Source organism: Neodiprion virginianus, chromosome 6 (assembly GCF_021901495.1).
Source record: "Neodiprion virginianus isolate iyNeoVirg1 chromosome 6, iyNeoVirg1.1, whole genome shotgun sequence".
NCBI lineage: Eukaryota > Metazoa > Arthropoda > Insecta > Hymenoptera > Diprionidae > Neodiprion > Neodiprion virginianus.
In genome coordinates, this window is record NC_060882.1 from 29,298,128 (window position 1) to 29,314,889 (window position 16,762).

The following is a 16,762-nucleotide window of genomic DNA, read 5'->3' on the forward strand; positions in this document are numbered from 1 at the left end:
TCGAGATTTGACACTCGTGACTGGAAAATCCGATCGATGTACCTTTGGACCATGCGGCTGATTAATACAAAGAGAGACCGTTTTGGTAACGTATTTTTAACAAATGTGGTCAATTTCCGATCCATGAAGAATGTTAGGGATGCTTCGTTTTTAAAAACTGCAGTGGCTTATGGCAATTTTTAGTATTAATCACGGTATGGATCAGTTGTTGAGAAACGGATGAGATCGTTCGGTAGATTCTTCAAAAATAGAAATACCGAACAGTCGGCTCCTTTCCTCTCCAGTTTCTTTCGAAATTGAACACGGATCGCGATACGGTGCCGTGAAAATGTACGGATAAAGTGGGACGGATCGCCGAGCTGATGAACAGTCCTCTTGAGCGTGGGTACGAAGCAGATGAAAATGTTCAAACAAGTCTAGTTGAACAGCCAACACTAGTCCCCGTCGAGTCTAGGAGGTGGATAGGTACTCGGAGCTTTCAGATCTGAAGTGTACTATGAAAATTCATGAGATCTTAACTCGGTAACAGAGCCAATAACGAGAAATTAACGGGCCTCCATTTGTACGGAGGAAAACCATCGGTGTTTGAGGGAAATACAGCGCGGTATTCGGTTCGCCGATTCTTGTCTCGGATAACCGCTTGTCAGCTCGCGGCCAATTTAAGACGCGAGTCAAAGTGGGACGCACAGCTCCGAACAAGCCGGGATCCAACCGCCGTGTAACAATTACGCAGATCTGCTAAGGCGGACGACGCCGAAGTGAGAAGGGGGTGAAGAGACCGAGCGAAGGATAGAAAGATAGAGAGATAGAAAGAGAGAGAGGAAGCGGGTGAAGGGGCGAATCGATCCGGGTTTCCACCCCCGAGATCGACGTCAAATCGACTCCCCAACGTTTGATTTCTCAATCCCGCCTCACCGCTTACTCAATTATTTACTTTACTCACCGCTTTTTTAACGAACGAGACGAATCCATATCCTTTCGACTTTAGCGTCTGGGGATCCCTTACCACTCTGCAGTCTCTGTAACACAAATAAAAGTTCAACGATTATTAATCACCTCATTGAAAATGTTCTCTTTCGCTCCTATCTATTATTGTTCCATTCCGCAATAAACAGAGTTTGGAAACGGACGGTGCTTCCTTGTTCCTCGCGCATCGACGACCAGCCTTTCTTCTTCAAGCTCGAAGCACCGAACGACGCGCGTTTTACAACCGCTTGAAATTTACTTTTACACCCTTGTACACAGCCCGGCTTTCCTCAACGCCCGCAATTGAAGTTGGGCAGGTAATGGACGACTCTGTACGTAGATCGAGCGACACTAGAGCAGGCTTGGTCTCGGCATGCGACTGGGGGGAAAGCCACACGGTCTCCCGATCGCCATCGTTAAATCGATCCGATCGGGAACAAGCGGTAACTCTGGCAATTTCTCCGGGGCGGCTACCCCTTGCCCGAAGCTAGACCGCTCCGCTGCCTGGTCGGAGCGATGCCGAGCATGGGTCTCGTAAAAAAACCAATACATTTGGCGCGATTGAAGGAGCCTCTCCGAGATCTTGATGGGACGTAAAGCTCCGTTAATTGTCGACCCGTCTCTAACCCGATCTTCCGGGTTTCAGCGCTCGGGACGCGCATCGGCGTCGCCAATCCTCCCAACAAAACAGTACCTACCTACCTACCTACCTACCTCTCTTTCGAAATGCCAACTGATGCTTCCACATCTATTGCACTGTTTTATGACCGAGCGGAACAATTCCATCGAGACTCGTCGAGTTCTTTTCTGGGAAGATTGAAGATTGGTTATTCGTGACGTTTTTCTAAAGAGGATCCACGGTTAGCCGCCCTACCGATCCTGATTTCGCCTCTGCTTTCTAGTTTGCCAATACGCGACCGCTGTGAATGCGATTAACCACGCGTGCTTTCCGCGCGTTATTCACTCTTCGTCAAAAGTTCGACCGAACCTTCTGCGTGGGTTATGGAAACCCGTGTTCTCCGGTACGGTAACATTGATTATTCGCAGCGGTGGCTGGTCGCTGCGTAGTTGAAAGTTTCATGGGAACTTCTTCGCATGTATGTATAAGCCGGTGAACTTGGTGGCAATAATATTTCGGCTCTCCGCGGGTGTTCCGCTTCCTCTCTACATCTCGTTGAAAATATCTCGCCAACTTATTCAGTCAACACCTGTTACCCCCAACCCTCTGTAATATGCCTAAGCGGGTATATTTCAGAACTATAGAAGCAATGCAGTGTTAAGCGAGTATACAGTGTTCCGGTAGGTACAAACTAATCTCAGAGCTATCAACGCGCTTTCCGGAAGTCGAATTATTCGCGATATGGCCTCGACCGATCTTCGAACTCTCGCGCAAACAACCCAACTTCCTTCATTAGTCAGACTATTTCTTACGTGACTTTCGCCAGTCGTGCAAAATTCGATTGTCGAATTTCCAAAGAATCGCAGTCATCGTTATCGGAAGGATGTAGAACTGGGTTCGAAATGGCGCGACGTTTGCGCAGATATATTCGTCGGGGTGTAACGACTTGATGTCTTCAGTTAAAATTCTTCGCCTGGAGAATTCCGCGTGTGAAATTTGCGAATCGCAACGTAATTTGCAAAAGCGACTCAACTCGGGAACAACTCGGCCTTGAATTGCGGAAGTTGGTGACCCGTGTCCCCAGCTCCCGGAGTTCCATCTCGAGTGGAATGGTCTTTACCGCCGTGGAAGCGCTGGGACGTCGCCGGGTGATTTCCTAGCGCAAATTCATGGGGCCCCCAGCCCCTTTTCCCAGCTCGGTCGTTTCGCAGCGCTGGGCGATAAGCATCCGTCCACTTTGGACCCGCGAGCTAGTGCCGAAGCGATTCAGCCGAGGCTTCGAGCAGCTCCGGCCACGCTGCTCGAGTATCTATATGGCGCGTAATCGATAGCGGAGAAGCCTAGCTGGATGCAGAGTTGCGACCACGGTGGTAAAAACAGAAAAGAGGAACGGGGACCGAGAACCTCAGCAGGCGGAAGAACGAGCTCGGTGCTTCAATTCGGCCGTTTGCAGGATCGAGGCGTGATCGAGATCGATGCCGTTCGGTGAATTATTAAATCGGGAAATTTATCGCGTCGATAACCTATCCGCGTTTCGTATTAATTTACGATTCCGGGAGTAGTAGGTGCAGGACAATCGGTTCGCCGCCGACGACGGTGACACGTGCCGATGGCGCACTCTTCCTCTTCCTCCTCCTCCTCCTTGCTCCACACGGCGAATCGGCAAACTTCTATTGACCATTACTCACAGCGAACTCGCGGCCGACTTGCATCCCCGCTGCACCGGCCCCTTTGATTAATAGCGCTAATTTGTCCGCCCGTTGTACGCCGGCGAAACAGCGCGTCTACAGAGACGAAGGTATTAACGCGCTTTACCCTTACCCCGGGTGGAATTGCGACGCAGACGCTGCTTGGCCACGTCTACACGCTCAGCACTTGCCCACCGCCATTCTTTATGCACCCCCGCGAAATGCCCGGGCAGCTCTGTTCCTTTCTCGCGATCATCGTACGTCCCTCACACCCGCGCTCTGCGGAGCTCGTTTATCGCTTTCTCTCCGTGAGACGCGACGGCACGGATTTTGGTAGCATATGAAAAGCGCGGTCAGTCCAACCACGGTCTCAACCCTCTGTCGGATTCTCGTTTTTTACTTACTAAATTTCGTTTTACTTTTCCTAATCCTTTCGGCACGGAGATTGGGAAACTTTGAACGGTTTTCTCGACTCACGCGTTTTATTTGTCCTTAACGACCCCGAATCGCTTTTTACTCGTCATTTCATCCACGTCCGACGTGACAACGCTAGACTGTGAAATTCGTCGTGTAACGTGCGAGGGCAGGAACGGTTTCTAATTGAATGGAACCACCTTTCCAGGTCGTGGATACAACACGCGGGTTGGAATGATCACGGCATCGAGCCGCGCCTCGGGTGCACGAGAATTCTAGATAGGCAGGCAGATAGGCGTTGTTTCGCTGCTAGGTGAGCTGCAGGCGCAGTGCATTTAATTGCCATTAGACCGCACGAATACGGCCTGTCCTCGCGTCACGCACGTGTTACTGCGTTTCGCGTTCCGCGTGGCTGGCAGAAAAATTAGCATCACCCAACGTTTGTTTTCTATGCCGCGTCATTTTAATACATCATATGAATTTTCGCTTCTGAGTTACCCTCTCATTATTCGCTACATTCACTCTCATTATTTCTCCTTAATGCCTTCCCTCATCAGTGGTCAACCGCGTCGGAGGGAAAGAGAGAGAAAGGGAGAGAGAGAGAGAGCGGGCTTGAATTTCCTCCCGTTTAATGGAGCTCGAGAGTTCCGAACTGCAGTAGTGATCGCGAGTCTCGAATGCAGCGAAGAGGAAACAAGGCAAAGAACAAGGGCGAGAGATATTTCGCGAGGAATCCGCACCGAGCGTGTTTCAACAGCGCCTGCAGCTGTAGACGCCGTGCAAAATATTTTACTGCAAGGATTTTGTAACGCCCTGCAGGTAGTACGAAAGACGCACCTCAAATGCGGCCCGAATTGGCAAAATCGCGTGTCGTCATGTCTCCGCTGGTGTTGTATAGACATCGTTCGGTCTGGTGGGTAGGGGGGGGGGCGACGTCGCCGCCTTTCGAGAGACGCCGCAGCTCATTAATAACGAGCAGAGGAGAGGGGGGAAGAGAGGAGGAGAAATCCGAGGTGAAAAGAAAAAAGAAACACGAGAAAACGAAAAAAGAAGTGAAAGAGAAAGAGTAAAATTGAAAAAAAAAAAAACCGACGAACGGAGGGAAAACCGTCAGCAGAAAAATCTTTGTGTTGAAAATCTTGCGGGGGTATCAGATAAGCGCCTCGCCCTGCAGCCGGAAGGTGAAAAATGTTCAGTTGGGCCCCTCCGCCGAACGTGGGTTCATCAATCTCCTCCCTAATAAACTTGGCAAACTGTCAGCTCGCAGCTCGTTCGCTCGTTTCGCAGAGACGCTGCTGCCGCTTCTACGGTCGCTCGATGCTCGCCTTTGCACAAGGGTGGCGACGAGGCACGGCCTTCGATCCTCGCCGGATATCCCTGAGTACGCCGCAACGAGCGACGGATAATTGTTCGGAATGGCAGCGATTCGACGCGGCCCCCTTTCGAGATCTAGAATCCGACTTGTGCCCGGCTCCTCGAGCCTGGCTCGCACGCACTTGCCAGGATCATCAATGCCGACTCAAACTACGAGGGTCCGAGACTTAGCTTGATGTCGGATAGTCCGGAATAGCGGCATGCCTTCACCCCCTCGAAACCGACGGTCGTCGAGACTGATGCGACGTATAAGTATGCGGCAGGGTGGACCGGGGCGAAGTGGAGGAGGTCAAAAATTTGATGGAAAATTTTTAGATGGTTTTCGGAGGGGTTTGTTTTTTTTACGCCGTCCGAACACGTGTCACACTTTGAGCAAAAGAAATCTGTTTTTGATGGTGGAATATAATTGACATTCATCAGTGAACAGGAAAAGCAGAATGTCGTCTGCTTTTCTTGACTGTCCATTTTCGCCAAAATCTTCTTTAGGTACTCTGACGCACTTGGAACCCGATTTCAGCAGTACCTATACTTTGTTTCGTGAAGGAATCTTGTGATGAAAAATTATCAGGATTTCAACAATAATTACAGACCGATGACTAAGAACTCTATTTCTGCGATGGACTGACAACGAACGTAGAGAAGTAAAGAAGAGAAACGAATTTTGATCGAAATAAAATTGTCCGCTTTACGAAAAAAAGAAATCACTGCGCGTGCCTGTTGTATTTCAAAAGCGATGACAGAGCTATTGGGTAAACACGTTTGCACGTGGATATTTGATTTTCTTGTTTAGCGCCTAACCACAACTTCGTCCCAACCCTTACTTCTCAGTTGGGAAATCCGAGAATTTCCTCAAGAGATTTTAAAATTCGAAAAACGTTGAGATTGACATTCACACAGATATACGTATACATATTACCGAAGAGCGCGGGCGTACAGCGCGGTTAAAGCGCGACGGTGTGAGAGGATGAAGTATCAGGAACGAATTCGGTTAAAAGCCGGCTCACCCTCCGCAGAGAGCTTTGCGCGGAGCTTGACTATGCGCCTATAAATACACTTCTTAGCTCGGCGAGTAGGTAGACGTGTGGGGGGGTGGGTACCGAAAACGAGCCACCCCTGCATCCGCAGCCGAGCGGAGGCTTTCCGCCGGTTGCTGGAGGTGAGCTAACCGAGCGTGTTATCGGGTTTTGCTTTTGTGCGAAAGCCCAGTCAGGGACCAATAAATACGTTATTAAAATTACCATAACCCGCGCCCCGTTCCCTCACCCCCTCCCCCCCTCCCTCCCTTTCCGCCCCCGTTAAAATGGGGTATTTTGCAGTTAATTTTCCGATATCTCGGTAACAATCTCGGTTACAACGCGGGTAGTTAACCCTTTACGTATACAGAGCCTATATCGCCCCGTGATTTCCACCCTCAACCCCTAACTCTGGCCTCGATGTCGTTGCCGCGGGAGCAGAGGCTCCGTCACGCGGCTTATACGCGCGAGACATTAATAACCGGCTTAAATTACGGAAAATTCGAAATACGGTCGGAGAACGGAAATTCACTCGGTCTTCATGATCATGCTGACAAATTCACAAACTTCCCTCACACACTTACGTCGTAATAAGTATAAGCCTCTCCCTTCGCTCCTATTTACCCGCCAACCTCGATCGAGAACAGCCAATTGTCACCACCGCCTAGGATTTAGAATAAAACTGTACCAAAGGTGGTAAATGGTAGGGATTGATTGACCTTCTTGTTGGTGCGTTAAAAATATTCTCAAAATATTCTCGAGAGCAAAGCCCTTGGGAAACTTTCTACAGGTTATGGAATATTGCTACATCGAAGATCGATTAGGTTTTCTTCCTTTTATCTTCCTTTTTTCTTTCCGCATGCATTAGCGACGGAGACCCTGATTTCGCATGATTGAAAAACATGTTCAAGTTAGTTTTCTCGTTAGCAAAGTTTTGACATTTTTAGCAAAAGTAAAGAGAAGAAAGAAGGAAGAAGGAGGAAGAAGAAGACGCAGAATAAAAAAAAAAAAAAAACGAACATAAAATAAAGTAACAACGACATTAATCAACTCTGATAAGAATTTCATGACAGACGAGTCGGAGAAGCGAACTTGTTTTCAAACGATCTCGACGAACGTTATCCGAGATGTAACTTTTATTTTAGATTTGTAAATGATCTAGAAATACGAGAACAAAAAAAATCGACGAGATTTTTCCTCCGGTTCCCTCACACTTCACCGGGCCTTACCCGTCAACGACTGTGGTTATTAAATATGAGAAAGAGAAAATACGCAGCGAATTAAAACCGCGGATGTTTGGCTCTCCCCTGCCAATTTGGGGTACGAGGTTGCGGCGGGATGGGGAGGGGGCGGAGTTCAAGTATATTTGCGGAGGTCTCGGTCGGGGGCAAGCTCGCGCAGAGCGGGAATACGCGATAATAAAGCCCTCCGGTATTTCTGTACGGTTCTCGCGCGTTTCGCTCACCGAAGAGCAAAAGTTTTGCGCGGGTTGTAAACGCTGATTGCACTTCTCCCTCACCCTAGTCCTCGTCGACGTCGACGTCGACGTCACCCCGCCGCCCTCGCCATCGGTCGCGTCGTCGAGCGTCGAGCGGAGTCGCGGGCTCTGATTACACGCTCGATACGCTCGCGGCTCGTCCGTCCCTCGCGTTATTACACCAAACGCAAATACTCCCCGAGATGCGATGCACGCAGGATTTCCGCTCCTCGCTACACTAACCTGACCAAGTACACCGGGTAAGTATTATTTCACCGAATGAGCGCGTATTTATATACCTACTCCACCGTTCCACGCTCCGGCGACGCCGAAGCCGCGCGACCCGGATTTTGGGACCTTTGCCAACTCCCGGGGGTAAATTATTTTCATCGAGAAATCCGAATGTACCGAACAAGTCCGGTAATCAATGTAATGGAATATATGCTTTCACCCTCAATTGTCGCTGGTGCGAAGGGCGATGATTTACCGTTTTCAACCCTGCGAGGTCCGATGATGCAGGTGAGATGTGTTAGATGCGATTATTTCGCAGATCCTCGTTACAGGCTTCGGATAAAGAAAGGAGTAGCTAGAAGACAAGACGCGAGATGGAAGAAAACGAAAGATTTTAGAGGCACCTCCGAAATTCGAGCTACTCCTTTTTCGATTCAAATAACACGTTTACTGGCGTCAATTTTTCATCTACTCCTTTGCTTTACCAAAAAATTAAATATGGTCGACTGAAATTTAAAATCCTATGTAAGAAAACTTGACCTGAGAGGAAATCTGTTTGCTTTGACTGCACGGTAAAAGAAAAAATTAGGGGAGCTTGAAAGTACGAAGTAACAACAGATTCAGACTCTGGAATCGAGATTCCATCTATGATACAAAGTGCGTCGCACAGGAGTGTTGAATTTCGGACGCGAAGCAGAATATTTGAAAGACACGAAAACTAAAGATAGGGCAAAGAATAGAAGGAAAATACATATCCCCCCCCCCCCCCCTCCCCGTCCCCACCGTGATGTTCCTCGTCTATCACGCGATACCCTGCATCATTTCGCGTGACGTGACCATGAGAGACGTGTACAGACCGTGTCGTGCGAGGGCGGCTAATATCCCAGCTTCGTCAAGTTCCGGAGGATATCACGGGGTAAAGGCGAGGGTCTGAAGGGGGTGGATGAGGGTGAGCTGACATGTGACCTACGCCTATGCGAGCCGTCTTGCTTTTCTTAGCGGAGAGAAAAAAAATGGGAGCATTCCCGAGGGACGCGAGGGGCACGGCTCGAGGATTTCCTGCCCGTGTTACCTATATCATTCACCTTGAAGGGGGGTCGATGTTGACGAATGTCGTTGCGAGGCTCGGCTCGAGCCAAATCCTAGCATCGGCGACTCCTATCGTTCCTCGCCATCGTCTCTCTCGGTACTATTCTTTATTCATCCCCCTCCGCGATACGAGAAGGAACAAGAAGCTAACGTGGACCCTCGCCGAGATAGCGACTCTCTGATCCCGACGTCGTCCTCCGTGCACGAACTCGCTTGGCACCCACCGCAGACCCCGTGACAACTTTTCGAACTTTCAGGATCCTCGTAAATTGTGTCGCAAGCAAATCAATCCACGATTAAGATTTTGCGGCCAAGTTTGAGTCAACGGCAAAAAACTGGGCCCGAGTACGCCACGTCTTAGACGACTCGGTGTCATTTATCCCCGGCTTTATTCACCGGCGGGTGTGTGTTGTATACGGATCAATTTATGGGCGACGATGAGGAGGAAAGTTGGTCGGGTAGGTGGCGGGATCGATGGATCGAGGACTTTTCCGACGGAACTCTGCAACGCTGCAGCGTCTGTATCTCTCGACGGAGATGCGGGACGGACGGATTATCAACTCGGAACACCGAGGAGTTGACCGCGGTGCACGTGGTGCATGGAGAACGCGGGGCAGGAAGTCGAGGATAAAAATTTCGCTGCAGCGGACGAGCCGGAATCACCCAGTCGGATGATTCTGCCAATGATGGAATCGTGCACCGGCACCGAAACGCGGACTTTCGTGTCCTCCGAGAGGGAGGTCGGCAGGATCGGGCGACAATCCCACGGTCGAGCGACATCCAGTCGACCTTAGCCTCTTCCAGCCGAATCTTTGACCGGAAATGGGTCCGACCGCAGGACCAAGGACGAAAATACACAGGGCGCAGATGGGAGAGGGGGGTCTGAATGAAACAGCGAGAGAAGATAAAGCGGGAGAAAAATGGGACGCGTGTCGTGGGATGAGACGCGTTCCCGCCGGGCTAAACTGGAGGAGACGAGGAAGTCGAACGGAAGGTGAAGCGATAACGAGAGCGCGCCACGTGACCTTGCAAGGAGTGCGATCTTTACGGAGATACCGCAGTGACGAAACGATCGAATTAGGACCCCCCTCAAAGTATCGTCGTATCCCCGATTCGTTAAAAAGTTTCCAGAAGATACCGCCTGGCCAGAAAAGTACCGGCAGTCACCCACCCCAGAGCTGAACTCGCTGTTCCAAAACAGGGAGGAGGAGCGATAAAGGTTAAGGACGAGACTCCGATAGTGGGAAATTTGCACCGAAGCGTGTGCTTGAACGTGTAGCGATACTGCAGGCCAACATTTTTCCCGGGATTTGTTTGGAACGGAAAATGGCGCGATCCGTAGGTGAATCTAATCATTGACATCCTTTATTTTATCACCAGCATATATCCTTTTCCCAAAGCTGAAAGGATCGTTTCCGTTTTTTACCGGGTTTCTTTCCCGCGCGACTGTTTTCGAGGGGCGGATCCGGCGGAATAATTGATCGGGGTAGCGAGCAGCTTTGTCGGCAAAAACATTTAATCACTCGAAGAATCGAATGACTCAATCGAACGGAGGAGTCGGACGATAGCCGTTGCCGGCGTGTACATACCGGTTGTTGGAAAACTTTTCATCCCTTGGCGCGTATCCTTGCTTCCGTAATTTTATTCCCAACAGCGGTCGGAGTATAAAATATCACGGACTGTTTCCACCGGCGATTAATTCCGAGCCTCGCATCTCGAGCGAACCGCGCTTCCACTTTTGGCCAAACGAAGCCGCGAGCTTTCGGGGCCTCGAAAGGCGGCGAAGCTCGGATCGCGCGGTTCACACTACAGGCGTGGGAAACCCGCGATCCCCCATATTTTAAATCTTAACCACGACGACGATCGTGGTCTGAATGGGCAAGTGATGAAAAACGCCGATGGAAGGCGGCTTAATACGTCGGATGATTCACTGTGTACTCGGAAAATCCGTCGCGGCTACAGACGGAATTTATAAATACTGATTCACTCGCCCCTTATTCTCGGGCCGCACGAATCTGAAAGAGGGAGCACCCCCCCCCCCCCCCCCCTCAATATTTTCCGGGATGAATGCGAACTTCGCGACTCTGCGAATCCGCGAGAAATTTAAGACGTGGGTCGAATGCCGTGCCGACTTCCCTGTCGGGGTTCCGTTAAACTTGTTCCAACTTTCCCCTCCGTACCCGGAAGAACATGCACGTCAAGGGGTGCGCTCGTGTGTCCGACGCAGGCGTGCGGAGGCGGCTTTTAAAACACTCCGCGTACAAGTTAACTTTTATTTGAGCCAAGTATCAACAGGTATCGACTCCTCTTCCAGTAGCGCGGTGCTTCGAGCTTCTTTCGCCCCTCCGTCTTCCGGCGTGAACCCAGCCCAACCCGTCGATGCGAAGGAGCGCAGCGTTCCCTCATGCCTCCTTATAAATTAACAACACGTCTGCGGATCGATCCCCGCGATACAAGCTTCGCCAGGCTAGAATCCAGATTAGCCTGGGTCAGGGTCTTCGCCGTGTCCGCTCCGCCTCCTCCCCCGGTCCTAAACGTCTCTGTTCCCGCTGAGCTGTCCCTTACGTCTTACTCCGAGCCCCTCGTTCACCCCCAGTCGAACATCCGGCGGATCCTGTCGCGAATTCAGGTCGGGTTAACCGGACGGTCGTCATCCCGCGGGATGTATTTAAATCTGGGTTCGATGTGTGTGTGTGTATGTGTGTGTGTGTGTGTGTCGATGGAACGGCGGGCGGCAGCGGGGCTAATACCCGGGATTATTCCCTCTGATCCTATACCAAATATGTGTTCAACCCAGCCGGGATCACGCCGCTGGCCCGTGCCGAGATCCCCGACCTCCCCCGACACCCCCGGCTTCACGACTCCGATACACACGTGCTCGGCCGATCTACCATCCCGTCTTATCTGCATCCTACATACGATCCCCTGAATCATACCGGCGCCGCTTCCCCCAGGCACCGTCCGATACTACCTCGCGATTAGTCATTAGTGATCGCCGATTGCCCAGGGACAAGAGGATCGTTCCGCTCCTCCAACGCGCCACCGATATCAAGCCATGCACCTCGTCGCCGAAATGGAGACGCCGAGATTCGGCTGACGACGCTTCGAGGACCGATATCTTTTTGGTCGATGGTTTTTCCGTGCTTGGCAAACTTGTTTATTACGTTCAACCGTTCTCGGAATAACCGATCGATCGCTTCGAGGTTTCCTCTCCCGGACATATCGATTCAAGGAATAATTTCGAAGCGGTACTCCGCACTGTGCGATCAGCATCCAGCATCGAGTGCGTCGAAATGTTCGTCTCTCCTCGAGAAGAACCTGACCGGAATCAGCCTCCGACTACAGACGGATGGCAATTAAGTTTACCGTCATTTTCCAGGACACGTCGGTCCGGTCGGTATAACCGAGAGGGGTGGATATTCAGATTCGCGAAGCCCTGACCCCGGCACGTAGGTGAGCCACGCTTCAGGTGTAGGGCAGTTAGGGTTGCCAAGGGAATGTCCCGGGTCCGCCGTTCCGCTGTTTGAGTAATAGACGGTCAAATGCACTGCTAAGCATGGCGAGGCGGAGGCGGGGGTCGCCGGCAACCGGATCTCGATGGCAGTGGCGTTTGGGGCGCGGAGGATTAAGCGCTTTGGAGATACAAACGGACGGACCCCGCGGGGCTGCGGAATCCGCGGCGAGCCGATCCGAATCCGAGCCGGCTACCGGGGAGAAACGGGTGAGAACTTCCCCCATTATTTCGCGTCCAAACAGCCCCGATAAGAAGGATCGTGACCGTTTATAAGTGACACTGATCCAGCGGCAAAGATGATCCACGCCCCTCGACTCGAGATTCCAGAAATATTATACATCCGTCGGTTCCGATAGCCGGAGATCTGGATATAGACGGATGCGAGGGGACGGCGGAAAATTGACTTCGAACACAGGGCAAAACGATATCTGAGATACGTGTGCGGCATACTTGTGTATCAACTTTTTTTTACAATACCTTAATCCGTCTTCTCTCTGTAGGATCGGGAGCTCTGCGAACGCCGAAATTTTCGTCGTCGAAAACCGAGGATTTCGTTATTACAGCGGGATACGATCTCGTGGTTATTAATCGCCGTCTCCCGCTCATCGACAAACCTGAACGACTCACTGAACGAGAGATTCCGCATCGGTGCTGCGCGAGTGACGGACGCGTTGGAGTTAAAAATCCAAGCCGAGTTCTTTCCGCATCGTTGGCGCATCGATTTTTGAATAAACACTATCCACGCTTTCCTCTCTGCGAATGACGAAACAGAGAAGTTCATCCCTCATATTTACCTAACCATCCATTATTTTTTCATCCCTTCCATGAGACTACTCGCCGTCGATTTTCGAGTTGAAAAATGAAACGTTGCGGTCTCTTTGGAAATTTTTTTTCTCTCTCTCGAAGGAAAAAAACCGTCCCCGAATGAAACGATTTCTTTTTCTTCTTCTTCTTCTTCTCATCCTAGAATTTGCGACGCTTTAAGTCCTGTCACCGCATCTCGGAATTGAGTGACATCGGGTATATCCACTCACATTATCCGGGACGGTTAGCCGCCGCCATCTGAGACCCGGGCGAGTGACGGGGACGGCTTAAACGTGGCAATCAGCATTGATTTTTAATAACTCACTCCCCCTTCCCCTACCCATTCCACTCGACCCGCAGATATCGCCGGCCCCCGAACATCCCCGGCAACAAATCGACTGGGAGATATACTCCAAACTCCGCGAGATTTTACGCAGAGATTTCGGCCCGGTACCTACACAGGATCTGCCCGGGTATATCTGTATGCATTGGTATGTATATGCGACGAGGATTTTTCATAATTTTCCACCGATTGCGAGTCGCGCGGGGGGAATTTTGATTTAGAGGTGAAAGGGGACCAGGGATTTCGCTTTCATTTCGGTTATTTCCCAACCCAATCCACCCTTTCTCTTCTCTCTTCTTACCGTCCTGTGGTGTTCCAGGCGAAATTGTCCACCGCGACTATTTCGCGACTGCGGAACACGGCAGTAACCGCGAGTCTTACCCTCTTTCGGTGATACCGAAATTTTTCGCGTACCTGACTAGCCTGACCGAGCGAACGTTTCGTCCCCTGGGATTCGACGTGCCTGCGCGATCCGTTTCCCGAAGGGTCTGTGCGAGGGCTGAAGAACAAGAGAGGGGAAAATGGGGAGGGAGCGAGAGATAGAGAGAGAGATAGGAGGGAAAAGTGGTAGACTGATTGATTGATTGGTAGATTGATTGAGTGACTGATCGATGGGCTTATGTGTCTTCGAAAAATAATTTCCCACCAGACGATATCGATGTATATGTATGTATACCAGCCGTATACCAACTACACGCGTAAAGAAGAAAAGGGAGAATAAACAAAGAGAAATGAATTAGCTTCGGGGGTATATAAAGCGCGATAGTTCAGGGAGGGTGGATTGATCGCAGAATTGAAGCAAACGCGAATTAAGAGACACAGCGCCGAAGCGAAACTCACTCCCAAACAACCCACCCGCACAATTTCGTTTACGGTCAATTAGTCCGGTGACTCCAGGAAATTCACGGCTGTGCGTTGTAATGCACCTCGCGTCCATTTTAGTGCAAAATTCTACTTCTGGAACGGTGACGGCGTGTGAAGGTTTCGACTCGGTTCGAATTACCCGGTGAAGAAAGAGAGTCATTTTTCGGCCGGCGAGATTGAAAATCTATTATTAAAGTGGACGCGGCTTTTGCTCCCGGGTCCCGCCTGCTACGAGGGCTGTAAATCGAACGTTGCCGCCAGCTATTCCCTGCGAATTTTCGCAAGCTTCTCACGTGTCACCGCTGATGCAGGGCTGTAGCTTCTCACTCTGCATGGTAGATTGTCAAACTCGAGATAAAAGTGGAACGATTTCGAGTGCCTTTCACCAGAAAAATTGCGGAGAAGAAATAACTGCAGGCGGGAACAGCAAAACTCGTATCCATGTGCGACGCGTGCGAATAGGTGCAAACAATGTCTCGAGAGTAAGATTTATTCCTTCATTCCGTTGAAAGTCCGCGATTCGTTACATTTATTTGAGTTTCAAGTATCGTCAGTGATCGATGAACCGAAGATGATCTCGAGGAGAGGTTTTTCAGGGAGAAAAAAGGCAGGCTAAGATTACAAGATATTTTTCATCCTACCTAAAATGATAAACAACAATAACAACGACGACGAGTATAGGCGTACACGCCTGACACGCTCAACGGTGACGATCCGTGAAAGACGGACTCGCGGAAAAAGAAGCGAGGAATTCGCGGTCGTCCCAGAGCTTTTAAAAGAATGAGCAGCCCGGCGAAGGGTGCCGTCACTGCTGAATTCCTGGAAGGGTTGAAGCCGGGGGTGTGAAGGAGTCGAGGGTCGGCCAAGCGGGCGATGTTCGCTCGGGTCGAAAGTATCGTAAGTTCGAGTGTTTCGGTGTAGGTGTCGAGTACTCGCGGGGTGTTCAAGTTGGGCCGCATCGAAGGCACTCGAGTATCCGGACTCGTGTTAATGTTCGCCGACGGTTGATGCTCGATACTCGCTTTGCGCCGCGGTCAACCCCCGAAGCCGTAATTGTTCGGGTTACGTAACCCGGGTGACACGTCGATTTCTATAACCTCGCGAGTTCGAGTCGCGAACCTGCAACTCCGATACGAAATCTGACGCCCCGGGCGCGACTCACAGTCAACCACCCCTTCGGGGGTGAAACCGCCGCCGCCGCCGCCGCCACCGATCGACGATACGAATAATATTTGACGTAAACTCGGGTATCTTTTTACTTTCATCACTTTCGCAGGATGTGTGTATTGGATGGAACAGGAAGAGCTGCTTTTCCAAACGCCTGGAGCAGGAATACCACCGGGAAAATATAATATAAATAAGCTGGTGTATGAATTTATTGAACGATCATCTAGAACGCGGTTGGATGTACAAATTTCGATCACTTTATCTCCTCCTTCAGATAAAAATTTGCAATTTTTATGAAATGAATGCATTATATGTGTACAATGGAGTAGGTTGAAAAGGTAATTTTTGAATTTTGATCAGTTCGCCACCCAAATCACCTTCACAGAATTCCATCTGATTCCCTAATTTTTTCAAATGCTTATCTCAACTCTAACTCGTGCCCCAAAGAGGGTGAATTTCCCCATTTAAACCTCTCAGGGGCACATTAAATCTGCCGAATGGATTTAGGTGAAATTTGGTTCGAGGAGTTTTTTTGGGTCGCTGATTACGAATCTGAACTCAAAATTTGAAAATTCAAGATGGCGGATTCAATATGGTCGACAAAAATCCCAACAGTCACTTGATACTTCCATATTCTAGCAACTATTTTGAATTTTGTAATTTCGAGTTCAGATTCGTAATCAGCGACCCAAGAAATTCCCCTAAACCAAATTTTATCCAAATACATTCGGTAAATTTGACATGCCCATAAAAGGGTTGAATGGAATCCATCCCATTTCAGGCACGGATTAGAGTTGAGATAGAAATCTGAAAAAGTTTGAGAATTATTTTTGATTTATCCGGAGCCGATTTGGGGGGCGAGCCGGTCGAATCTCAAATATAACCATTTTAAGGACCACCCTACTGTAGAACCATCGAGATGACTCGAACGATTGAGGTGGTTGAAAAATAAAACCGAAATATATACCGAGAAATATAAACCATATATTACTATATTTTTCCAAATATGCAAAGAATATCGTAGGTAATCAGCGACAGATGCGGGAAAGAATTCCTTGTTCTTTTCCTTTTCCCCCACCCCCAGAAAATGAAAATAAGCGAAAAGACAAATGAGTGTTTTTTTCTCCCTCCCTCTTTATGGCACAATTCGCCCGACGTGCGCGGGGAAGGACGTGTAAGGGGAACGTGGCGAAGTTAGC

The 16,762-nt window shown here is 49.9% G+C and overlaps 1 protein-coding gene across 7 annotated transcripts in view; it reads right to left on the bottom strand.

The window, feature by feature from the left end:
- Nucleotides 1-16,762, bottom strand: part of LOC124308109 (nucleolysin TIAR) — a 295,980-nt gene that overhangs the window by 35,370 nt on the left and 243,848 nt on the right. For all 7 annotated transcript variants that reach the window (XM_046770485.1, XM_046770480.1, XM_046770479.1 and 4 more), the window contains one exon: nucleotides 944-1,019. In XM_046770485.1, coding sequence (XP_046626441.1) covers nucleotides 944-1,019 — 76 coding nt within the window. The remainder of the gene's footprint in view (nucleotides 1-943; nucleotides 1,020-16,762) is intronic.